This window comes from Myxine glutinosa, chromosome 1 (genome assembly GCF_964187855.1).
Source record: "Myxine glutinosa chromosome 1, kmMyxGlut1.1, whole genome shotgun sequence".
NCBI lineage: Eukaryota > Metazoa > Chordata > Myxini > Myxiniformes > Myxinidae > Myxine > Myxine glutinosa.
Genome location: NC_136261.1, coordinates 329199520 through 329226059, shown reverse-complemented (window position 1 = coordinate 329226059; position 26540 = coordinate 329199520). Strand labels below are relative to the sequence as shown.

The following is a 26540-nucleotide window of genomic DNA, read 5'->3' as shown; positions in this document are numbered from 1 at the left end:
AGCAAATATAATGCATCTCAATATAAGTAAGAGTTTTTAATCGTTTTTTTGCCATTGAAATATTGGTAATACACCCATGTGTCATCCATTCAGGAATGGTGGCCTAGCATATGATTGCCATGACTGCAGATGTACAGTCAGGCTATAAATAAGTCGCTAGAGGCCCCAGACTTGCACGGACCCCCAAATCGCTTGGCTTCTTCGTCTAAACTTTGTTTAAAAAGTTATACTGAAGGTGAAACGTGGTGGTGACATATTGAAAGGTAACAACAACAATTATTTAATTTTGCTACTTGAAAATCTTTAGCGTTCAATGAGATATCACTATTTTGTGAATGTGGAAGGCTTACTAGTGTTGTGAAGCATAACACAAAGCTATTCCTATACTTTAGTGTAATGGCCGACCTTAAACTTTCTTTTATGTCTTGCTGACTGACCGTTTTGTCAATTCAGAACAATTTATATCCTATATTTTGATGTGGCTTTAATAATTTATGGAATGTGAACACGTTTCTCAACAGGTTTTCGTTAACACCACATACTGCATTGCGATATCTTTGCTGATGCTGTGCAATTAGTGAAGTTATCAAAAGTAATTTCCTTTAACAATCAGTCGTACTTGGTGGGGTTATGAATTAGTCTTGATCTTGAAAGCTGGGTGTCTATCTGCGTCGGCAGACAGGTAGAAAACGGATGAATTCAACAGGACGTAGATTGAGGTATGCTAGCTGTGGGAAGAAAGGAGAAGCTGACATTTCGAGTGTTAACCCTTTCTTCGCAACAAAACAGACTTACTTGTGACTTACAAGGAGTTGGAAGGTTGAAGGTCCACTCACCCAATGAGTGTGCATGCTTGTTTGAGCAGGTAACTGAGAGCAAAGCTCCTTTGGAGTTTTAGAACTTTAGAGTTTAGGAACTTTAGAACAGGAAGAATAAAGCATTTAGCAGTTATTTCAAAGTAGTTGTTATGTTGACCTGAGGGAATTTAGAGTTAGAAGAGAGATTGACACCTCATGTGAATCAGACCATCCAGATTACCTCCTCTGAAGATCAATACTTATCCAGCTGAGTTTCTCATGAACAATCTGTGAACCACATGGTAATTATCTGAGACAAATTTGCTTTTGTTCAGAAGCTTAGAATCGAAATCCTTAAGACTGCCATCTTCAGCTGGATTTGAATCTGTAAGTTTGAGGGCATCGGTACACCGGCTGTCCTCACCACTCAGCAATCACAGGTGGAAGATCAAATCGTCCGAAGACGAAGACAAAGTTGCACACTGCAGCGAGCAGGTAGAATAAAAGTTGGCAACTCCAACAATGCATCTGTTGCTCCTTTCAGCACATAAGTTCAGCCATGTCTATGCTGTAATTTGCCTCAAACATGAGCTCATGCAATGTGACTGATTTAGTGAACTTTCAATCTTGCTAGATCATAGTATTGTTACGGCCACGGGTTTTGGGTCTACTAAGAGGGGGGTATCTTCAGTTCCCCTCGGACTTACCGGGCCCGAGGCTACTGCGCACAAATAACTTCGTGTCGCAGCAAGTTGCGAGTCAACCGCAAGTGCCAATCCGTTAACCACGTGCTTCAGTGTCCGCCGTCTAATACCGTTTAACTGAATGTCACGTGGCCTTCTGGCTGGGGCACACGCCCTTGGCTATGCACCAATTTTATCTTAATTAGATCTTTAATTAGGGTGGCCGAGTTTTACCGCTTGGTGCATGCCAGACTGAATGAGCCAATTAGACGGGGGATGATAATCTCTCCAGCTAAACTTGGTGCGGACAGCGCTGGATCATTGGGGGAAATGATTGGCACGGACAGATTGGAAAAGAATATCAACAAAGCATTTATTATAATTATTTACAAGGCACAGGTGGGATCATGAAAAATGGGGGGAGGGAACTCAAGGGCTTTAATGTTCGAGGTGGGAGGGGAAGGTACTCGCAAAGGTAACAATGGGGGAATGAAAATGAAAATGTACAGTGATCGCAGCAATGAAAAGTGCAGTGATACTTACTAGCAGGAAAGAAAATGTATGAAATGCAGAACGTATCCTCGGCCTTACCTAATGGCTATTACACAATACAGGGTGCCCATCAAACATTCACGGGAAAGTAAGACAAGATTAGAAAGACGGAATGCGAGGATCACGGCCTCTCGTTCACAGGGCTGGAACAGTTGTGCTCACACAATGCAATTCCTTCAACCTTTACCCCAATGAAGGGGGTAAAGGTTGGAGGAATTTACGTGGTGTCTAATGATGCGGTTTGGAGATGATACGAGGGGTTGTGCATGTAAGCATGTCTAGGTGCAGGAGAGAAAATGTGAAATGGAGGAGTGAAATTTCTAAAATCCTCAATTTTCATCTGATTGACTTGAAATTTTAAGAGAATTTGCATACCAGGTCACTGAATTCAACCACCAATTAGTTTTGAAGTCAGCATAGGCTAACAACTTATTTTAGGGATTTCGCAAGTATGGTGCTATGCACGACATATTTCTTGTTTGTGGGTTTTTTTTTTTTGTATACAAGATCGTGGCTCGTGAAAGAGCTAAAAGCATTTGTCTTTCTGTGAACAACATATCTCAAAGAGTTGTAGACGGATTCGGACGAAATTTGGCAGAGAGGTAGTGAATGGGACAAGGACGAAATGGATAGATTTTGGTGAAGATCCGGTTTCAGATCCGGCTAGTAGAATTTTTTAAGTGATTCCTCACCATTGGGAGATCGGGCCAAAAATGATAAATAGCAAGATATCTCAAAAGATTTGTATGGATTTGGGTGAAACTTGGTGAAGTGGTTAGGTGTGTGAGGAGGACTAATCGATTCGATTTTGGTGAAGATCTGAATATGGATTCGGATATAAGAATTATTTAATTTCTTAAGTGATTCTTCACCATTGAGAGATCGGGTGAAAAGCGATACATAACATGATATTTAAAAAAGTTATGGACGAGTTACAACAAAACTTGGTGGACGTGTTGGTTAGGTGACAATAACAAGCCGATTAGATTTTGGTTCAGGTCGGAATCCAGATCCGGCCTATAAGTGGGATACAAAACATAAACACTTCAGCCTGGTGGAGGTATGCGCTCTACCAGTGCTGTTCTAGTTACGTCTGTGATGCCATTACGGTGTAGGACTGCTGACTCCACACACCGCCATTTTGATTTCTATACCGTTCATGCCAACCATATTGTCGAACCTGTTGTATATAACAATCACCATGCTCTACCTTTACGTTTTTCATTCAGTGTGTAACACAAGACAACAAACACACACAAACAGATTGTTAAAATGACCATCAAATATCGAAAGCATAGGTGTTACGGGTCTTCTAAGGACACAGTACGTATAGGCCTTAGGCTTCATTCCTTCATGCCTCACATTCAGGCCACTTTAGCCAAATTTGCCCAAATTTGCAGGCGGTAATATTCCTCGGAAACCGCTGAATGGAAATTTTTTGAAACTTGGCACATTGTCAAGTACTCCCAATGGGGAACAAAAGAATGATAATGATGAAAAATGAAACAGGAATGAAATGATAATAGCCAAATATTCCTACAGGTCGCACAAGATCTGCCTGCAACCCTCTTATGGTTAAACTGCCAAAATCAAGACTTTCTGCTCACCTTCACTCCTTCATTCCTCTTTTCTCCCGCCTCTGGAACAAACTCCCTCACTCTCTTCAATCCCACTCGACCCTCCAGGTCTTTAAAACAGCTGTTCACCACCATCTCTTATCCTCCCCCATCCAAAACCTTGATCTTTTCTACCCCCGCTAATTTCGGTCCCCATGTGTTTTATACCGCTCCCCCCCCCCTCCCCTTCCCACGCCTCCTGCCCCCAAGCCCTCTCCCTCCCACACTTCTCCCTGCTCTCAAATGTTGTGGTTGTGTGCTTCCCCTTCTCTCCCCATCTTGGCTTCCGCTCCCTCTTTTGTATATTTTGTTTGTCTGGTTGATTTGTTTGTGAAATAAATGTTAGCTCTTTCACGAGCCTCGATTCATTATACAAAAAAACAAAAAAACAAAAAAACAAAAATCATAGGTGAAGTGGTATACCAGCGAAAAATGTTTGAATCGAATTCCTTATCATTAAAATCTGAAATTGCATGCACATGTTCTATGACCCATTTGTATTGAAATATTAAATTTATGACATCATAGGTCACATGGTTTGGCAGCCATTTTGGATTGAAGGAAAATATTAAATAATTATATCTCTGAAACCGCTCACCCTATCGGTGCTAAATTTTACAAATATCATCTAACAGTACTGTTGCATATAGTTTGAAAATGATGATGTCATAGGTCACGTGGTTTGGCAGCCATCTTGGATAGAAAAACGAACCTTATCCGATCAACACGAAACTTCACAAACGTGATCCCCTACCCATACATATGCAGAGTGATGTCATCTACCCGTTGTGGGACTGTGAGGAGGCATATTGGCGACAGCCACATTGTTCTCGTTCTATATATGTGTATGTTTAATATTGCAATACTTCGTTTTTAACACGGTTCTTCGAACCATAATCCACTACAGATTTTAGTGAAGCTCATTCCTATTTATCTTGAAGTATTTACTATAATACTTGAAGTATAATTAATTGTGAAATTACTCCATTTACAAAGGAACTATGTTATTACCATAGTTGCATGCAAAATTACACTGATAACTAATTCAGTGAGGAATGAATTTAGTAGGATGCCGGCGGTAGCTCACCTAATCTTCAAGCCAGACATCTCACGATGAGCTGAGAGCTTCTTCCTCTTCGGAGACTTGCACAGTATCAAACAAGCAGCCTGGCTACGCCGTTGTTCGACTTTTGTTTTTGTTTTTTTAATGCCGTGAACAAACATTGGTATATCACGGGTGATGAAGGTTGTGGTGAAGTTTCATCGAAATTGCGTGTGTAGTTTCTGAGAAGAAAGCAAATACTTATTTTGTGGGCAACTCGACTCACCTATCCCCATCCCCCTTTGTAGACACCTTTAGGGCCAGTTTGGAAAGCAAATACCTATTTTGAGGGGGAAGTGGGAGGGAAGGGTCAAACCTGGATCTGCTTTGACCCCCGGGAGACTCCCTTGGACCCCGATAATATATATATATATATATATATATATATATATATATATATATATATATATATATATATATATATATATATATATATATATATATATATATATATATATATATGTTAAATGCCATGAACAAACTTGAGTTGCAACATACCAAATATCATTTTCGCCAAGTTTGGTCACAATCCCATCAGCAGTTTCAGGGAAGAAGTTGCAAGTGTTTACGGACTGACGGACAGACGACGCGCCATCGCATAAGCTCCCCGGAACTACGTTCCAGGTGGGCTTAAAAACCAGAATACGATTTTGTGGACAGCCTGTTCTTTATTCCTTAGCCTAAAATGTTCTTCATATAATCCATGCCAAGTTTACCTAATGTAATTAAAAATATAAATCAGAGTTGTTAAATTCATTTTACTCTCCTTTTCTTTAAGCCCCAGGTGCAAACAAAAACTCGACGCATAATATTGAACCTCCCATTTTCAGCTCTTTCAACCAGTGCAACAATATAAGGCTTGATTTTTTAATGGTGGTATTTTTACAACGGGCTTCTGCTCATTACCTAAAATCAGCTCCACTTGACTACGAAAGACACAGTGTTTGACAAAAAAACTCGTAGCTTCTGATTATTGATGTACATTTTCACAAATATTCTATCAAATGCTCTCTTGCTGTCTTTTGTCTTCTGTCTCACCCTCTGAATAAAAATAAAAGGCAATCTATATTAGCTAGTCCTTGGAGAAAACATGACCTCACTTGTCTTGCTTGTTCCAAAGGAATGTGATACCAAGTTACTTTCTTCCTCATTTATTGTATTGCACTTTTTCTATGTTATGTCTGGTCCATTCCGGAGCACAGAAGCTATATGTTTGTACCTGAACCACAACACGAGCATGGAGATACAAGTTTAATATTCACACTATTAAAACCGACCCTTTAACATTATCCAAACTAGCAACGGTACCCGTTTTAGCTCTTTCACGAGCCTCGATTCAGTATACAAAAAAGAAAAAAAAAGAAAAGAAAAAAAAAAAGCCCTATGGGCGGGGCGGGTATGGGCGGGGCTTCAATTGGGAAGCCCAAATGAAAAGGAAAAATATCAGAAATTGAAGGCTTTTTAAATTTTAAACGATTCATATAAACATCCGTTGAATCATATCACACGCAAATCATCAAAATCTAAACAGTACATGGCGCCAATTTTGAAAAAAGATTGAATTCTGCAAAACGGAAGCGGCCGCTACACGTCTTTCTCAGTCGCACGTTCATCTGTGAAGAGTGCGTGCCGAATCTGTAACACGGAAGCGGCCGCTACAACTGTTTCTCAGTCGCTTTGCACACGCTGCAGTGTTTCTTCGGAGCCGCACGTTTATATAGGAAGAGTTCGTCAGGAGTCGATCTACTCTCTCCTGGTATGTAGAATAAACAGTATTTGTAGAATTTCAACAAAAGCCACATCACTGTTCATATCGGTAAATATTATTCCATCGTGTTTGGAAAAACTGGAAAATTGGAAAAACAATATAGCCTATTTTACTCCCAGGGGTCCCAGGAATACCCACCCAAAATATCGTTGCGATTGGTTGAGCCGTTTTTGCGGTACCTTCGAACGGACGGACGGACATTTGGTGAATTATAGTAAGATATGCACCAAGAAAACTGGATGGTTTGTAACAATTTTTTTAATGTTTTCATCTCTCCACAGCAGCAGCTCAGGATGCCTTTAGCTTTCTGTGGCCGTGACAATGGTTCCGCCTATCAGGTGGACCATGGCGTGTTCAACAATGGTTGCTTTGTGGATGCCCTCAATCTTGTACCACATGTTTTCCTGCTCCTCTTCACCTTCCCCGTCCTCTTCATTGGTGTGTAGCTTGCAATTTCACTGTTTCACTCTATAATTATCGAATATACATTACTCACAAGAAACATGTTACTGTAATCAGATTACTAAGAATCAGTAACTGTAATCCATTAGAATGACTACTGTTAAGACCTTTCATCTGATTACATTAACCTGAATAGGATTATTGTTCAGGATTCCTTTTATTAGTGAAAGAGCAAAAATTAAAATTACATGAACACAGCAAAAAGTGTAAGTAGTTGCACTACATCTTCTTTTGTGTGCAGCACAATGCTATGCGGGAGCACCAATGGCTAAGGGCACACCTGTGCCGCTTACGCAATGCCCTCTGTAGGATTAGGGCACGAAATTTGGAATTTGGCTATGGTGCCCAGTGAGAGCTCACGTACTCTTTGCAAAGGACACTTTGGGATATTTTAGGTCCACCAACTAATGCCGGCAGATATTGGATGCCCAGTTTAATGTCCATCCAAGGCACGACACATACATTGATGAATCACCCTGCCTGTGAAACACCTTAGGAGAAAGAGAATATGAGCAAGAACCAATAGTGATAGAATGTGAGCTGGCAAACACGTACACTCGTAGAGCCTTAAAAGATGTACAATGTACAATGTGCGCTGAGTGGGTTCATCAAAAATGTAGTAGTCTGAGAGGGTCATTAACCAGTGTGGCAGCTACATTCAAGTGTAAGGTGTGCACAGAGGGAGCTGCAGATGGAGGAAATGTTGAGTTGGATCTTAGAGACGGCGTAAAGCTGGAAGGTGTGAAAACATTTTGCTACCTCGGAGACATGCTGAATGGAGAAGGTGGATCAGACTCGGCAATGGTTGCTAGAGTGAGATGTGCATGGAAGAAGTTTCTGGAACTGAGTGGCGTGCTGATGATGAGGGGAGTGTCGTTGAAGCTGATGGGAAAGGTGTATGCTGCATGTGTGAGAAGTGTTATGATTTATGGGAGCGACGCATGGGTAATGAACGGAGAGCATCAACGAAGGCTGGAAAGGGTGGAAATGCGAATGGTTCGGTGGATGTGCGGAGTATCGTTGAGAGAGAGGAAGACAAATGATGAATTGCGAAAGATGATGGGAATAGAGCCTGTGATTGATGTTGTGAAGATAAACAGGTTGAGATGGTTTGGTTATGTGTTGAGGAAGGATGAAAGTGACTGGTTGAGAAGAGTGATGGAAATGAATGTAGAAGGAAGTAGAGGACAGGGAAGACCGAGAAAGACTTGGCTGAAGGAGGTGAAGAAGAAATGCGGGCAAGGGGGTTAACATGGGGAGATGCAGAAAATAGGGCAAAATGGAGAAGATTGTCATGGGGCCCGCAAGGCTAACCCCCGCTCTAGCAGGGAAAATGGCCTTAAAATGCCTGTGGGTTGTTGTTGTTGTTGTTGTTGTTGTTGTTGTAGAGCCTTAAAAGAGCTGGCAAATGGAAAAGCACCAGGTGCTGGTGAAAATCGAATAGAACTCTTGAAGGTAGTTGGGGATAGGCTAGTTTTAACAACTATCTGTACACACATTTGTAGCAACATTGTAAGGTCTGAAAGGTGGAAGCAGTCGGTCTACATCAAATTGACAAAGAAAAGGGATCCAAGAGAATGTTCAAGTAACCGAACCATTGCCGTGATTTCACATGCTAGCAATGTATCACTAAAGATCATTCAACACAGAATAGAAGACTTCATCAAGCGAGAAATGCCCGTTGGGCAAGCAGCTTTCTGATAAGGAAGAGGTACGAGAGATCCAATCACAAATCCGAGGTGGGTCATGGAAAAAGCAAGGGAATATCAAGGGAAGGTGTTTCTCTGTTTTATAGATTATAGCAAAACATTTGATAGTGTTGATCATGAATTGATGTGGATTATGTTGAGAGAAATTAGGATGTCGGAGCACCTGATATGCCTGATGAGCCTGTACAGTGTACACTAAACAAGAAGCTACAGCAATAACCGAGTATGAAGAGATATAATGGTTTGGAATTGGAAAAGTGGTCAGACAGGGATGCATTATCTCCCTTTGGTTGTTCAATCTGTATCGTGAGCACATGCCGTACATCATGAGGAAATCAAACTTGGATGACGTAGAGGCTGGAGTCAGGATTGGAGGAAGATATATCAACAATCTAAGGTGTGGTGATGATACCACTCTATTGGCAGAAAGTAAAGAGGACTTGATGAAATTGCTTCAAACAGTGAGGAAAGAAAGTGAAAAAGCTGGTCTTTCAACCTAAAACAGCCAAAATCTTGTCAACTAAGAGGATTGACGTGTTCAGATTTGGAGACGATCATGTAGAATTCATGGAAAGTTTCATCTTCGTGGGTTCTAAGATTGAAGTATGTGGAGGAGAAATTAATAGATGGTGTGTGTTTCCACCTAATGATGATTTGCCAACAAGTGATAAAACCAGTCGGCAGCTGAGGGGGGCATGTAGCATTGGGATTCTCATGTATGTACTACTTGTGAATGTCTGCAGCAGTAGAGGAACCTGGGAAGGGTTTGGAAGAGGAAAGGGCATACTAAAGCGCGGTGCTACGCGCGCTTACTTGCTACCAAGGAGGACGCAGACAACGCGGTTAAACAAAAGAGTCTTTATTCGCAAGAGGTCACTGTAGCACTTGCGCGCTCCGGGCTGCGCGCCCGGTGTATATCCTGAGGCCACGCCTACCCCTCGGGCGTGGCCGCCACCCACTTGGTGCGCGGAATGATGTCACTACGCCAGTGGGCTTTCGTGTCCACCACACGCGCCCCCCCAGAATTCCCGCGCACCTGGAGGGCCAGTTTGCGGGGCAAACAGATGACCCGGCCGAAGCGCCCTCTGGCGACCGGCGGCATCCAGGGTGCAGGGATGCCAGCTGGGATGCCCCCGGCTGTACCCGGGATGGGTGCCGGACCGGGGGGCGGCATGCCGGCGGTGCTGGGCGGTGCCGGTGGTCCGCCCACCAGGTGGCGGCCCCGACGCGGGGGCCGAGCCACCGGCGGTGGGTGGTCCACGTCTAGGTGGGCCGGCTTGAGTCGATCCACCAAGACGCGGTCGGGAGTACCGCCGATGTCCAAGGTGAAGTATTTCACCCGGTCTCCAGCACGCGGAAAGGCCCGTCGTACGGGGGCCGCAGTGGTGTCCGGTGGGCGTCGTGCCGGACGAAGACATACTCCGCGGTGCGAAGCTCAGGGGCGACGTGCGTGGGTGGGTGCCCGTGGTGCGCCGTCGGCACCGGGGCGAACCTCCGGGCGGTCTCCTGCAGTGCGGAGCGCTCCTGCGCCGTGGACCAAGGTGCCGTGGGGTCGGGGAGGAACTCGCCCGGCACCCGCAGCGGTTGTCCAAAGGCCAACTCCACCGCGGATGCGCGCAGGTCCTCCTTGGGCGCCGTCCGGAGGCCCAGCAGGACCCAGGGGAGCCTGTCGACCCAGCCGCCGTCGCGGAGGGTGGCCCGAAGCGCGGCCTTCAACGAGCGGTGGAACCGCTCGCACAGGCCGTTGGCCTGGGGTGGTAGGCCGTGGTTTGGCGCAGCTGGACCCCGAGCCCCCGCGCGACCGCGGCCCAGAGCTCCGAGGTGAACTGGGGGCCGCGGTCGGATGAGATGTCCGAGGGGGCGCCGAACCGGGGGACAAAGGTGGCGATGAATGCCTGCGCGATGTCTGCCACCGTTGTCGCCGCCAAAGGCACGGCCTCCGGCCACCGGGTGGTGCGGTCCACCATGGTAAGGACATGGGTGAAACCCCGCGAGGGTGGCAGAAGTCCCACCAGGTCCACGTGCACGTGGTCGAACCTACGTGCCGGCACCGTAAACGGGGCCAATGGGGCCTGGGTATGCCGGTGCACCTTCGCGCGCTGGCACGCGAGGCACGTCCTGGTCCAGCCGCGGACGGCCTTCCGGAGGCCATGCCAGACAAACTTGTCGGCGACCAACCTCTGGGAGGCCTTCGTGCCCGGGTGGGACAGGCCGTGGATGGCGTCAAAAACCTGGCGCTGCCAGCCTGCGGGCATGATGGGGCGAGGCCGCCCGAGGGAGACGTCGCAAACGAGGGCCGTGCCCGCACTGTCGAAGGGCACCTCGGTGATGCGGAGGCCCGTGACGGCGGTCCGCAGGGCCTGGACCCCGGGGTCGGCGGCCTGGTCCTCCGCCATCCGGGCATAGTCGATGCCAAGGTGGACTGCGTGGGCGACAGCCCGGGAAAGGCAAACGGCCACCGGGTTGTCCTTTCCCGCGACGTGCCGGATGTCCGTCGTGTACTCGGACACGGCCGCGAGGTGACGCTGTTGCCGGGCCGACCATGGCTCGGCGACCTTGCCCATCGCGAAAACCAGCGGCTTGTGGTCGACGAAGGCCGTGAACGCACAGCCCTTGAGCAGATGGCGGAAGTGCCTGACCGCCAGGTGAAGCCCAAGCAACTCGCGGTCGAAGGTACTGTAACGGCGTTCGGGCGGGCGAAGCTGCCGGCTGAAGAACGCCAGCGGTTGCCAGGCACCACGCACCCATTGCTCGTACACCGCGCCCACCGCGTAGTCCGAGGCGTCGGAGGTGAGGGCGATCGGTGCATCGGCGCCGGGTGCGCGAGTATGGTGGCGTTGGCCAAGACGAGCTTCGCGCCCGAGAACGCCGCGTCCATCTGCTTGCTCCAGGTAACGTCACCTTTGCCCGGCTTCCCTCGAAGGGCCTCGTGTAAGGGGCGCAGGAGCTGGGCGATGCGGGGCAGGAACCGATGGTAAAAGTTTACCATGCTCAGGAACTCCTGGAGCCCCTTGATCGTGCGGGGGCGCGGAAACCCCTTCACCGCCTCCACCTTGGCCGGTAGGGGGACGGCCCCATGCCTGGTGATGCGGTGCCCCAAAAAGTCGATGCCGGTGATGCCGAACCGGCACTTGGCGGGGTTCACGATGAGGCCATGCTGGCCCAGGCGTTCGAAGAGCGTGCGGAGGTAATGAAGGTGCTCTTCGCGGGATGCGCTGGCGACGAGGATGTCGTCCAGGTAGACGTACAAAAAATCCAAGCCACGCAAGACGCTGTCCATTAGGCGCTGGAACGCCTGAGCCGCATTTTTCAAACCGAAGGGCATCCGAAGAAATTCGAAAAGCCCGAATGGCGTGATGACGGCCGTCTTCGGGATGTCCTCCGGCCTGACAGGGACCTGATGGTAGCCGCGTACGAGGTCCACCTTTGAAAAGAAGGACATCCCCACCCAGCCGGGCGGAGAAGTCCTGGATGTGGGGGATGGGGTAGCGGTCGGGGGTGGTGGCGTCGTTGAGGCACCGGTAGGCCCCGCACGGTCGCCATCCCCCGCCGGGCTTGGGCACGATGTGGAGCGGGGACGCCCACGCGCTCTCGGAGCGCTGCATGATGCCGAGCCGCTCCAGCGTAGCGAACTCCGCTTTAGCTATGGCGAGCTTCGTCGGCCCGAGGCGGCGTGCCCGGGCATAGACCGGTGGCCCAGCGGTGGGGATGTGGTGTTCCACCCCGTGTTTGACGGCCCCCGCCGAGAAAGTGGGCCGCGTGAGGGCCGGGAAACCCGTGTGGAGGCGGGCGAATTTGTCCGCTGCCGGAAGCGTACAGATGAACCTGGCCGGAACTGAACCGCTCAGCAAGCCGCTCGGCGAGCCGCTCGATGAGCCGCTCTGTGAGCTGCTCAACGAGGTGGGCAGCGCGCACGCGAGCGAGCTGAACGTCTCAGCCTGGACAAGCCTTCTGCGCTTTACATCCACCAGTAATCCATTAGCACATAAGAAGTCCGCGCCGAGCAGTGCCATAGGCACGTCGGCCGTAACGAACGACCAACAGAAAACCTGCCCTCCGAACCGCAGAGAGAGACAGCGTTTTCCGTACGTGCGTATAGACGTACCATTGGCCGCAAGCAGCGCGGGGCCCCGGCCCGCTTGTCGGACGTACCGGCAGGAACGACACTCACCTGTGCTCCCGTGTCGCACAGGTAACGGCGCCCGGACAAGGTGTCCGTTATGTACAGGAGGCTGTTTGATCGGCCGGCGCTCAGTGCCACTACCGAGGGCCGGCCCGGGCGTTTCCCGGCCTGCCGAATGAGCACGGTGGACGACATTGCCGAGCCTCGTGGCCGAACCTAGCGTGGATATGGCACCAGGTTTGCGGCGAAGCCTGAGGCCGCGGTTTCCGCGGTGGTGGTGGGTGGGGCGTGGCGGCCGCCACGAGGCGCCCCTCAGAGCAGGGGTGGGCACCCGCAGGAGGTTCGGGCTCGGGAGCCGCTACGGCCGCACCAAAACTCGCCTGCGTGTCCAAAGCCGCGTTGTACTTGTCGGCCTGGGCCGCGAACGCACGGGGTTCCGTCGTCGCGGAACCGGCCAACGCGAGGCGGACTCGTGCCGGCAGCTGGCGTCGAAATAACGCCTGGAATAGAGCGTTCGGGGTTTCGTCGCCCATGAGCGACAGCATATGGTCCATTCGGACCGACGGTCGCGTGTCACCGAGCTCGGGGAGGTCCAAGAGGCGATCGGCCCGTGCGTCCACTGTGAGGCCGAACGTAGCGAGGAGGAGGCGCTTGATCGCCTTGTACTTGTCGTGGGCCGGTGGGTTCCTCAGGACCGACACGACGCGGACGGCCGCGCCGGCCCCGAGGGAGGCGACCACGTGGCAGTAGCGTGTCTCGTCTGCCGTGATGCCTCGAAGCCTGAACTGGGCTTCGGCCTGCAGGAACCATATCTCAGCCTGAGGTTCCCAGAACTCGGGGAGCTTCATTGCTACCGCGTTGGTTGCCATGTCGGGTGGTCAGCGACGGCTGACCAGAACGTCGGAGGTCACCAATTAAAGCGCGGTGCTACGCGCGCTTACTTGCTACCAAGGAGGAAGCGGACAACGCGGTTAAACAAAAGAGTCTTTATTCGCAAGAGGTCACTGTAGCACTGGCGCGCTCCGGGCTGCGCGCCCGGTGTATATCCTGTGGTCACGCCTACCCCTCGGGCGTGGCCGCCGCCCACTTGGTGCGCGGAATGATTTCACCATGCCAGTGGGCTTTCGTGTCCGCCACAATACGTTGTGTAGCTTTTCTTGGTTGCTTTATGCAGCTTTCTTTAGCTGGAAGAGTATGGAACTATATACATATGACAATGTATATATATACATATACACACACAGTCTGTTTTGGGGCCACAGGAAAGGCCTGCCTTTTTTGCTTGTGAAAAAAGGTAAAAAGTCAAACATTTGAACAGCCTTGGACGTGCACCTTGACCTATACACACACAGTAAAACTTCCTCCAACGCGGCTTCCTCGAACGTGGTTCCAATTTGCGCACTGAATTAAATGCGTCAAAACCTCCCCAACGCGAGGGGGTGTTTCGCATTTACGCGATCGTGGCTGGTGTTTTCCCAAAGATTTATATTATTCTTATTCCTTGTTACTGTACTGTACTTTACTTAACCCTGGTACACACAAGGCAGGTGTTCTTCGGCTAAATACAAGGCTAAAAAGACCCCTCTTGTGTGGACAAGGGTTAATTAATATTTAATTTATGCATACGATGATACGAGTCGCCACCTGCCGCCATCGGCGATCGCAGTTCGATTTTATATTCTGGATTAATTGCGACAAAAACGGCCGGTGTTTCCCCAAAGATTTTATTCTTTTTCCTTATTCCATATTACCTTGATTAATTACTATTTAATTTATATACACGCGCGGTACGACTACGAGCTGCCACCTGCCACCCTCTCCGAACCTGCCGCCATCAAGTAAGCTTACGTCGATCATTATGGCTCCCAAAAGACCCAATTTGAACCAACCAGACAAGAAGAGGAGGAAAACAATGACCATGGAGGTCAAACTTGATATCCTGAATAGCTTATCATCAGTTTCTGCTTCATCTTTGACCAGGCAATATGGCGTGAATGAATCAACCATTAGGACGGTACGGAAGGCCGAAGATAAAATCCGTTCCAGCGTTCGTGCAGGAGCCTCCATTGCAACATCATACGTTAGCAGGAGAGACACCCTTGTTGAAAAAATGGACAAAAGATTGAGTGTCTGGATCGAAACTCGCCATAGAGTCGGCTTTAAATCCATACACAGAACTTCACAGGGAGCTAAAACAGAAGGCAAAGCAAGTGCCTATAACGCAATTCATTAGGCCTACTTCAACAGCTACCAGCAGCACTTCAACCCCATCCACCAGCAAATCACCCAAACCTCCAACAACCACCTCACAATAAGGTGAGTTATTTTGCAATAATACAGTACTATTATGATGCTAACACTTATTTTTATGTATATTTAATAATGCTGCACCATCCCATACAAAGAAATATGTAAAAAAAAAAAGCAAGAAAGGCTGTTTTGCGGTCAGTTTTTTGGGAGCCTGGAACATATCCCCAATTTCCCCATACGCTTAATGATTCCTCCAACGCGAATTCCTCCAACACGAGGTTATCCCAGAACGTATCCCCCACGTTGGAGGAAGTTTTACTGTGTATGTGTATATATGACAATATGTATATATGTGTAGATGTATGTGTAAATATATGTGTAAATACAGTCACGTGAAAAAGTAAGTACACCCCATGTAAAGTTTTGACTTTTTCAACATATTTTAACATACAGCTATTTGATCTTCATTTCAACAATATTGAAAGATAAAGGTGATATAATATAACAAATATCATGAAACATTTACATTTTGTAGTCCATCGTATTATTTAAATAAACATAAATGCAAATTTCACATGTGGAAAAAGTAAGTACACCCCTACATTTATCACTACTTCAAATACCTAAAATTAGAATCAGGTGCACCAGCTCAGGTGCAAATGATTAGAACATCGTTAGAGAGGATCTTGGAGGTACCTGTCTTATTTAAACCTCAGACATTTAGTTTTGTTTGCTCTTTGTTGTTGAAGTGTGCGGCGTCACCATGCCTAGATCAAAAGAGCTCTCTGAGGCCTTCAGAAATAAGGTTATAGATGCCTACGAGTCTGGGAAGGGATTTAAAAAGATCTCCAAACAATTTGAAATCAATCATTCGACTGTCCGGAAGTTCATCTACAAGTGGAGAAGATTCCAAACAACTGCCAACTTGTTCAGGCCAGGCCGCCCCAGCAGGTTCAGCCCGAGAGCAGACCGCAAGATGCTGAAAGAGGTCTCGAAGAACCCCATAATGTCATCACGGGACCTACAGGTAGCTCTTGCCACTGTTGATGTCAAAGTGCACGAGTCTAACATTAGAAAGAGGCTGCACAAATTTGATCTACCTGGGAGGTGTGCCAGGAGGAAACCTTTGCTGTCCAGAAAGAACATCAGGGCAAGACTAAAGTTTGCCAATGAACACCGAGGCAAAGACCAGCACTTCTGGAACAATGTGCTCTGGACAGATGAGTCAAACGTAGAGCTATTTGGCCACAGTACCAGAAGACATGTTTGGCGAAAACCAAAAACAGCATTTGACCACTTGAGATCCTGATACCAACTGTAAAGCATGATGGTGGAAATATTATGGTTTAGGGCAGCTTTGCTGCATCAGGGCCTGGGCAGCTCACCATCATAGAATCCACTATGAATTCTTCATTGTACCAGAGGGTGCTTGAGGATAATGTGAGGCCATCTGTCGGAGAGTTGAAGCTCAACCGAAGGTGGACCTTGCAACATGACAATGACCCTAAACATACCAGTAAATCCACCAAGGAATGGCTGAAAAGAAAGAAATAGAGGGTTCTGTGATGGCCAAGTCAAAGCCCGGATCTAAATCCCATCGAGATGTTGTGGGGGGATTTGAAACGAGCTGTGCGTGCAATTTTTTGTTGAATAAATAACTGCAAAGTCAATTTTTCATTGTTTTTTGTTCAATTAGATCACCTTTATCTATAGATACTGTTTAAATGAAGATCAAATATTGATATTTCCACATATGTTAAAAAGATTAAAAAACATTTCATGGGGTGTACTTACTTTTTCCACATGCGAAATTTGCATTTATGTTTATTTAAATTATACAATGGACTACAAAATGTAAATGTTTCATGATATTTGTTATATTATATCACCTTTATCTATCAATATTGTTGAAATGAAGATCAAATAGCTGTATGTTGAAATATGTTGAAAAAGTCAAAACTTTACATGGGGTGTACTTACTTTTTCACGTGACTGTATATGTGTAAATATATTTATATGTATGTATGTATGTATATATGTATGTGTGTATGTATGTATGTATGTATGTAATATGTATGTATGTTCTATAAAGGCACAGTAATTAAATCCGTGTTGTGGTGTTAATGCGTAGATCTCTTATCTTGTATATTATGAGTACACATCGGATTTTTATGTGAAAAAATAAAAAATTATTTTTTCACATAAAACGGCTTTTTTGCGCGCAAAAACATTATTTTGCTATTTTCGGAGAAAAAAAAATTTCGCCCTTTTTCGGGAAAAATAAAATAAAATGCCCTTTTTGGTCGAAAATGTCTGGCAACGCTAAAAAAAATTAGGGAATTTTTCGAAATTTTAAACTGCGATCGAAATTTTTAACTGCGGGCGAAATTTTTAACTGCGATCGATCTCAAAAACAAAACGTTGCGTCCACTTGCGTGCGTTGCGTCCCCAGCGTGTACAGCAGTGAGGCGGTGTACTACAGTGAGAGAGTGTACACAAAGTGTGAACAAGTCTCCTATCAAGATGAGTGCTGCTCTTCGTGACAAGTGGCTAAAGGAATTCAACGCTGGCGGCGATGGGGCCACCTTCAAGTACGTGTCGAGTGACACGGCTTTCTGTCGAGCTTGTGAAAAGACTTTCCGGGCGAAACAGAAGTCTGAGCTGGCCCAACATGTCCGAGGAGACCGCCACAATAGCAACTTGGCCTTGAAGAAGAAGAGGACGGTCACGCAGGCCACCATGGAGGACTTTGGTGGCGGAAAGAGGCACAAGTGCGACGTCGTGGCTCAGGAGCTGTGCCAGGTCATGCTGGCCGCTGGCATCCCATGGTCGAAATTGGAAAACCCTGCCCTCCGGTCGTTCCTGGAGAAGCACATCACTCTCCAGATCCCCGATGAAAGCTGGATTCGAAAGCACTACCTCGACAAGTGCTACGACGAGGCCTTGGCGGGGATCCGTGCCGACCTCGGACAGCAGCCCATCTGGCTGTCCGTCGACGAGACGACCGATTCGGCAGGTCGATATGTGGCCAACATCATCGCGGGACGCTTGTCCAAGGAGGGGTACTTTCGTCCCCACCTCGTCCAGTGCATGTTTCTGGAGAAGACCAACTCCGGGGAGATCGTGCGCGCAGTCAATGACACGCTGCGCTATCTTTGGCCTGATTTCAAGCCGGAGTGCCTCAAGGTCCTCGTCAGCGACGCCGCGGCCTATATGATCAAGGCCGGCCATGCCCTGAAGGAACTCTTCCCGGACTTGCTGCATGTGACTTGCGTTGCCCACGCGCTCCACCGTGTCTGCGAGACAGTCCGAGAAATGTTCAAGGACGTCAACGACCTGATTGCCACGATGAAGAAGGTGTTCGTCAAAGCCCCGTCGCGTGTTGTCCTTTGGAAGGAGCAGCAGCCCAATCTTTCTCTCCCCCTGGAGCCCATTCTGACTCGGTGGGGGACGTGGATCGACGCCGCGGTGTTTTACGCCGAGCACTTCGAGGCCGTCAAGGACATTGTGGACCAGCTGAACGATGACGACGCGATGGCAATCCGGAGTGCCAAGGACCTGTTCGGAAAGGCGGACATCAAGCTCAGTTTGGTCTTCTTAAATGCCCATGTGTCATTCATCCCGAAGATCCTTAAGCAGCTGGAGGAGGCCGGCATGGAGCTGGCCAAGGCCTTCCAGCTCCTTGATCAGGCCAAGGAGGAACTCGAAAAGATCCGAGGCTGCCGTAAGGAGATCCTGCTCACCAAGTTCAAGGCGGTGCTGCAGCGCAATCCCGACATTGGTGTGCTGAGGACAGTGGCTTTGATCCTGGATGGAGATCAGCACGGATCTGAGGTTGGTGTGCCGGCTGGAGTCAAGCTTGCCGACATCCCCCTCTTGAGGTACTGCCCCATCGTCAGCGTCGACGTGGAAAGGTCCTTCTCTGTCTACAGAAACGTCCTCACCGACCACCGACACCGCCTCACCAAGGAGAACATTACCAAGATAATGATTTCAAACACCTACTTTAACCGTTCCTAAAAGGGTCTTGTCAATTTCTTCTAGTCCTCTACTTATCAAACAATGCGGTTGCAATAAAGGTACCTGAACGTCATTTTTTACCTGTTTACTAGCCCAGAGTGCTTAATGTTGTGCAGGAAAAAGCTTACCATTTTTTGTTCTTTTTTTTTTACTGATTTCTGAAAAACTTGGTAATAATAAAAAATGAATAAAACGGGGAAAAAAATATTTCGGGATTTTTTCACATTAAAAAAAAAATCCGCTTTTCAAAACATAAAAGGCCTATTTTCTTAACATAAAAATCCGTAGTCTAATTATGAGGTTTAATATGCACTCAGTAACATGGAGATCACCCATTGGCCCAAGGGATAGAGGGGTGTAACTGTTGGGCGTTTATTTCTCACGCGTTGATCAGATCCAGATGTCTCGCAGTGCCGTACGAGCCCAATTAGCGACATCCAGGATCACGTGTAATAGCCATGACGTATGACGTGTGACGTATGATTTAGACATGTGTTTGAGGGGATAAAAGCAAAGGTGCTGGCGCTCCAAGGGACTGGACACAAAGGTAAACGTGGTGAGAGTTAGATGCCTCAGCGAGTGTGATGGATTGGAAGGATACCCTAGATGTCGCACAATCGCCTTCAAGCAGTCCAGCCTGGGTTTGAATCCCGACGCAGCTATAAACTGTTATCCTGGTGTTTAACAGGTGGGGTGATTCATCAGTGTGTGCGCCATCCTTCACATGGACGTTAAGCTGGCCATCCCATCTGTCGGCATTGGTGGACGTTAAGCTGGCCGTCCCTTCTAATAACTTTTTGAATGACCCCAAAGCATACACCAGACAGGAGGAAAATTGTAGTGTCCATTCACAACGTGCAAACACATGAGGGCCGTGAGTTTCTTTTGTTTATTCGAGGTTATTTGTTGTGAATTATGATCGATTTTTGTTCCCCCTTGTGAAAATAGCACAGACCCTATACATTTCAATCAAATAGGCTTCTTATATCATTGGGACGTATTTAACTGTATCACCCCAGAGTACAATTTTTCAACAGTGTTCTGGGTTTAAATATTTGACTTAGCTGCTGATGTCACCTCCAAGTTGATTTTGTCTCCAGAGCAGAGAATTGCTGGAAAGTAATTATTCATATGATATACATGGCAACAAAAGTAATTTTAGTCTCGACAATGACAAACTTCATTCCATATTCCATGTACCACATGGTCACAATTTGCATTTCAATAGGAAAAATGTAATTTTCTTGCTGCTGTGGATGAATGTTATAAAATTCAAGATACAGGGCATCAGGAAACCCTGTTAGAGATGTGTCCTCTAGTTGACTCCAATATAATGATTATGGGAACGACTTGAATATGATTACTCGAGTACGTCTGAAAATGCGACAAATTGCAGACACAAAAGAGAATAATTGGATGCAAGAGATTTGTTTCATTTTTAAATTCCCCATCGCACAGAAGGAATGTTAATATTCCAACAATAAGTGAAGAAAGTATCGTGTGTAGAATTATCAATTCACAACCAGCTTGGCTCTTTTAGCATTATCATCATCAAATTGTAATAGTTTTGGCAGGACCTTGGGGCTGCCGAAGTAGTCAGTAGATTATTTTTCTTTCGAACTCTGATTGCCTTCCAAGGAAGGAATTTAAAATTTGTTCATGGTGCCAGCAATAACTTGCAGTAGCCCCCAGTGCTGGCACTGGGTTTACATCCTTTCCGATAGATGCCTCCCCAGGCGAACAATCCCCTAGAAAAACAATAGGACAAATCCCATAAAAATCCCTTAGGAAATTAGACCAGTAGGATCTACTAGTGTCAATAAGGAAAGTGAAATACTGGACCAGTAGAAAATACCAATAAAAAACCAGTAGGCCAATGGGACCAGTAGGAGACCAATATATAAATGAACAGGATTGAAAATAACCAGTTGACTGACACTTGTGGGGAAAATTACATGCTCAGCCTGGAAATTGAACCCAGGTCCTCTGGTGAACCAAACCAGGTGTTCTGCCATCTGAGATATCTGACTCCTGGATGGCAAATAACTTGCATTCACATATAAAACAAAGACCCCACAGGGAAACCCTGTTATAAAGAACATGGCTATAACTCAATTATACATGGAACCATGTGTTTTGCATTTGTTTGTAACAAAATATAATTAATGTTTCTATGGGTTTCAGACCAGTTGCATCGAATGGTTTCTATTGGTTTAAACCGAATTTAGTTGTTTCTACTGGTAACTCTCCTGGTTCCTGCAGAAATCAATAGAAACCATGATTTCTATTGGAGACGCATATAAATGACCTAACTGGTTTCTATGGGATTTTCGACCTGTGTCACACATTGATGCCTCGCCATGCCTGCAAAACACCGGGATGACAGTTTATAGCTGGGCCAAGTTTCATTGGCTAAGGGGCACATTGACCGGTTGCCACTTTGACGTAGGATACTCAAATGGCTCATTTCCCAGAGCTGGTACTTTATGTTTCTGACCTCGAAAGGATGACAAGCTGAGTCAACACACCTGGTGTTAACTAACAGAAAGAACATGGGCCTGAACTTGAGAATTTAAGATTTTAAACCAGACACTTTAACCATTAAGGTTAAGGCTTAGCATGAAGATGAAGATCAAAAAATAAATTTACCTCCAACTAGTTTACTTTTCCAGCAGGTAAGACTCAGCACCTGTGATATTTTTTCTGCATCTTTTCAGACATCAATCATCTGCCTCTTGTTAAGACACTTCCCAAGGATGGATGGCCATCTTGTGCCTATAATAAGCAGATCCTGACACCTAATGTCATTTTGATGATTACCTTGCATAACATTGATATCAGGACATATTCATGGTTGATGGAAAGAAGAATCTGAGACCAGAAACCTATGTTGATATAATGGTTAAACGAGACCATTTTATTGTTTATTTTTGTCTCAAATGTCTTCTTAATGGAGGGATTTGATTAATGGGGTTTGTATTCATATTTTTGTGATTTTTTTTTATTGTTTAGTTTATTTATCATTTATTTTATTTTGTGGCAACGCTTCAACAGGTTGGGGTAGCCAGAGTTCCAAGGTACAGATTCATCACAGCACGTGGTTGCATTTTCCTGGGCACAATCTGCGCTGGCTGCTCACCTTCCTGCTGCTCTTTGTGCACCTGTGTGAGATCGCTGAGGGCATGGTGTCTGACAGGTGCTGCTCTGCATGACAAAACCTCCTTTACATGACAATGTTACTGTGGGTGGTATTGTTCGCACTATCCCTAATGTCTCTGTCACATAACAACTTTATATTATATCCTACACTTACTACATATTGTTTTTACCATTCATTGTCATGGAGAATGTGGTTATAGGGACACTAACTCAAAGTGGACTATAACTCTTCATGTATATAATCATCAATGTGTATGCAATGATACTACACTGAGAAAAATAGGTCTGAAGTTTACATCTTCAGAGTTTAGTTATTGTAAGTGTTGCACTATTATACGCTCCTATTAAAAAAATATGTTGCATCCTGAGAAAAGTGTGTGTGTGTGTGTGTGTGTGTGTGTGTGTGTGTGTGTGTGTGTGTGTGTGTGTGTGTGTGTGTGTGTGTGTGTGTGTGTGTGTGTGTGTGTGTGTGTGTGTGCGTGTGCGTGCCGGTTATTTCCAAATGCAGGTTTCAGAAGGTGGAAACGAGCCCTCCCAGGTCTCAGTGTGTGTGTGTGTACGCGTGTGCCAGTCATAACTTTTTTTAACCATGATATTTTGTCATCAAATTTTCAACAAACTTTTATTATGAGATCATGTTGAAAGGTAATTCATATTTGGGTGAAAATGTTATCGGGCAACATCATAATAACTATAAATAGCCCTTATCACCCCGTTCTCTGCTGTTAGACGGCTGCATTTTTTTTATCGCTTTCCGTGTCTCTTTACGTATTTACTATTATCGCTTCTATGTGTCTGCCACAGGCCATTACTTTTTTTTAAACCATTTGAGCTTTTGTCATCAAATTTTCAACAAACCTTTATTATAAGAATATGGAGAATAATAATTGATAAAATTTACTTCTTTTTTTTTTTATACCTCCGCCCCAGAAGGTGACCGGAGACATTATGTTTTCGGGTTGTCCTTTCGTCGTCCGTCCATCCGTCTGTCCGTACGGGCTAAACCTCGTTTTTCTCGGCAACCACATGTCCGATTGAGACAAAACTTTCAGGGTAGGAGTGACACCTATGAAGAATGTTTTTATGATAATTGTGACGTCATAGGTCATAGGCCAAGATGGCAGCCATCTTGCATTAAACACAAATAATTAAAAATATATTTTTCGGAAACCGCTCAATGGAACAATTTTAAACTTGGCACATTGTCGTTAACGTCTTTAACGTCTTTAACGACGTTAAGCGTCTTTGGGCTTCCTGAAAAGCGCTATATCAAATAAATGCATTATTATTATTATTATTGTCAAGTACTCCCAATGGGGAACAAAAGCATGATAATGATGATATGATAGGTGAAGTGGTATATCAGCCAAACATGTTTTAATTGAATCCCTTGTCCTAAAACCTGAAATTGCATGCACATGACCCATTTGTTATGAAATATTAAATTTATGACATAATGGGTCACATGGTTTGGCAGCCATATTGGATTTAACCTAAAACCTTTTAAAAAACCATCTTCCACAAACCACCAAATTGGTTAACTCAAAACTTTACATGTGTCATTGACTAGACATGGCAATTAAAAGATGATCACGAAAACATCATTGGTAACATGGTGTGGCAGACATATTTGATTGAAGGAACATATTAAATAATTATATCTCTGAAATCACTTACCCTATCAATACGAAATTTTACAAATATCATGTAACACCATTGTTGCGTATAGTTTGAAAATGATGATGTCATAGGTCACGTGGTTTGGCAGCCATCTTGTATAGAAAATCGAACCTTATCCTATCAACACGAAACTTCACAAACGTGATCCCATACTCATATATATGCAGAGTGTACATTTTCAAGGTCATCCCTCATGTGGTGTGGCAGCCATATTAGCTTGAAAGCCGATATTTAAAAAAATCCCTTACTCTGAAACCACTTCACCGATCGATGTGAAACCTGTCATGGCTGGTGAAAATGTGATACTTGAAAACAACTGAAGGGATTTAAATCAAACTTGTTTCTTTTTAGGACAGTGAACGATGGCATCTACCCGTTGTGGGACCATGCAGAAGCATATTGGCGACACAGTCGCATTGCTCTAGTTTTCTTCAAGTTTAGTTTGAGTACAAAGTGGACGTAGATGGACTTTTCATTTTGTGATGCCTTGTGCTTTTATATTAAGGGCTATCCACACTTCTCACTGTCGTCACTTCTGGGCAATGAGGTACAGTGTGATCGTTGTTTTAGGGATCCAATGCACCTTGGGTAGTGTGGTCAATATGAGCACTTGAGGTAGTAATTGAATGAGCGTTGATGCAATATTCTTTCTGCCAAGTCCTCTTGATATCAAACTATATCAAATTCACGACAACATTATCAGATCTACCGAAGAATCTTGGCTTAGGCCTTAGGGGATGTAAGTGGGGGATTACGTGTCTAGCTGTGTGATAAAAAAATAATTCTGGCTAAATGATAGTTTTCTGCAAAAAAAAAATTTGTTTCTATTTTTCTGGCTAAATTATATTTCTGCCTGTTATACCCGTATAATGAACATATGCATTCACAAGATAAAGATTAAAAACTCGAATTGCAGACATTCGCAAGTGACAATAAATCTATACAAAATAAAAGGGTGCAAAATGTGTTTTCTAGCAACCCTAAATTCTCATTGTAATGATGATAGATTTGACCTTTGACACATGTAATATCGAAACTTCCCTCTTGAAATCCTTAAATCGGAGCTGGAAAAAAATTACAAAATGTTGGTCAATGCAAACGGTATTTCTGAGTGTGGCCACATAAAACAGGTGGCCAACTAATCAAGGTAATTGAACTTTGTAAACTTTTGGTCGATGCAAACCTGAATGCCGAGTGTTTTGGCCACATAAGACACGTGACCATATAATCTATTTGCTAATGAGTAAATATAAATCAAAAGGTCAGATCAGTCCATAAATAGATCAGCATGACTGAGTTTTCAAAAAGACATCTACACAACACACAAACCTTTGCCAAATGAATAAATTCCGAGACCAGATCATGTATGTAGCACCTGTCGCAATGTATTTTTGTGCCTAGTCGTGTCTGATTTGATTTGAGTATAAAGGCTCTGCAGACAGAACCCTTAATTTTGCCTCTTAATTTGACATTTGACCCCCTATGGAATCGAGAAAAAACACCACGCAAATGTCTACCTGCTTCAGTTTGTAGGGCCTGTGGCAAGGTACTTTTTGTGCCAAGTCTTGTCTGGATTGTTTCAAATGCAGAGGCTGCATGGCCAGCAATAACTTTCATTTTACAACCAATTTGAACTTTGACCCCAGTATATGCCCGATAAAACACTTTAATCCAAATATTTCCTACGTATTCCTCCAGAAGCTGTGTGTAAGCACCTTTGTACCAAATTCCATCGCAGTCGTCTCAAATACAAGGGAATGGGAAGGAAAAACTGGGAGATTCTTAGGGTTCCACCTTTTTACCCCATAAAAATCCAAGCTGGGGCCCTAAGTTTTTATAAAGGCACCCGGGTGTATTGAGCCAAGCTACATCGGTTCCAAATCTGAAGAGGATTGACTCAGAAATGAAGGAATCGCGTGAGATTGTAATTTTTTCGAAAAAGAAAGAAGGAAAAAGGAAAAACAATGTTTCCCCTCCCAGAATGAGGGAAGACAAAATTAAAGTTGCTCCATAGTCGTATGGAGGCTCAACCATAAGTGATTGTGAAATCACAGGTACAGTAGCTGCCAGTGGTGGCTTGTAGTAAGTTCATGTTTGTCACACTTTTCTATATGGGGAGTAATTATTTTTACCTTTCCACACTGTCTGCCTAAGACAGTTTTTTGACTAGTTGTTCCTTGACTAGTATAGTCACGGCTTTACTGTACTGGATCTCAGAGTGAAAGCATCTTTATCCGACATAGAGCTTGTTTATGCAAGGAAGTCTGCTGCAGGAGGAGAGCATCCGGGCCATTATATCCGCTCATTTCTGCCAATATCCATGACCCCTCTATGTCCATTGCTTTTCAACCAGGTACCTTTCCAACTGCAGTTGAGACGCTTCCACCTTTTTAGCTACCAACACTGTTCCAGGGAAGCCATTCCATGCATTAATTACTCTGAGTGAAAGACTCCTCCCTGCCTTACTGTCGTCGCAACTCTCCTCTTTTTCATTCTCAAGCTATCCCACCTGGTCCTGTCGCTGTCCATTTGGATGAAAAATGTTTCTGCACTTATTTCGCCGACACCTTTCAATATTTTAAACATCTCAATCAAATCTACCTCCCCGCCCCAACTTCT

At 45.5% G+C, this 26540-nt stretch overlaps 1 protein-coding gene across 2 annotated transcripts in view; it reads left to right on the top strand.

Annotated features, from left to right (window-relative positions):
- Positions 1–143: 143 nt before the first annotated feature.
- LOC137411924 (ATP-binding cassette sub-family C member 8-like) overlaps positions 144–26540 on the top strand; it is a 242092-nt gene continuing 215695 nt past the window's right edge. Inside the window, exons 1-3 of one of the 2 annotated variants that reach the window (XM_068097203.2) lie at positions 144–263; positions 6800–6956; positions 22137–22278. In XM_068097203.2, coding sequence (XP_067953304.2) covers positions 6812–6956; positions 22137–22278 — 287 coding nt within the window. In that variant the 5' untranslated portion in view covers positions 144–263; positions 6800–6811. The remainder of the gene's footprint in view (positions 264–6799; positions 6957–22136; positions 22279–26540) is intronic. The other variant, XM_068097207.2, reaches the window with a different exon arrangement.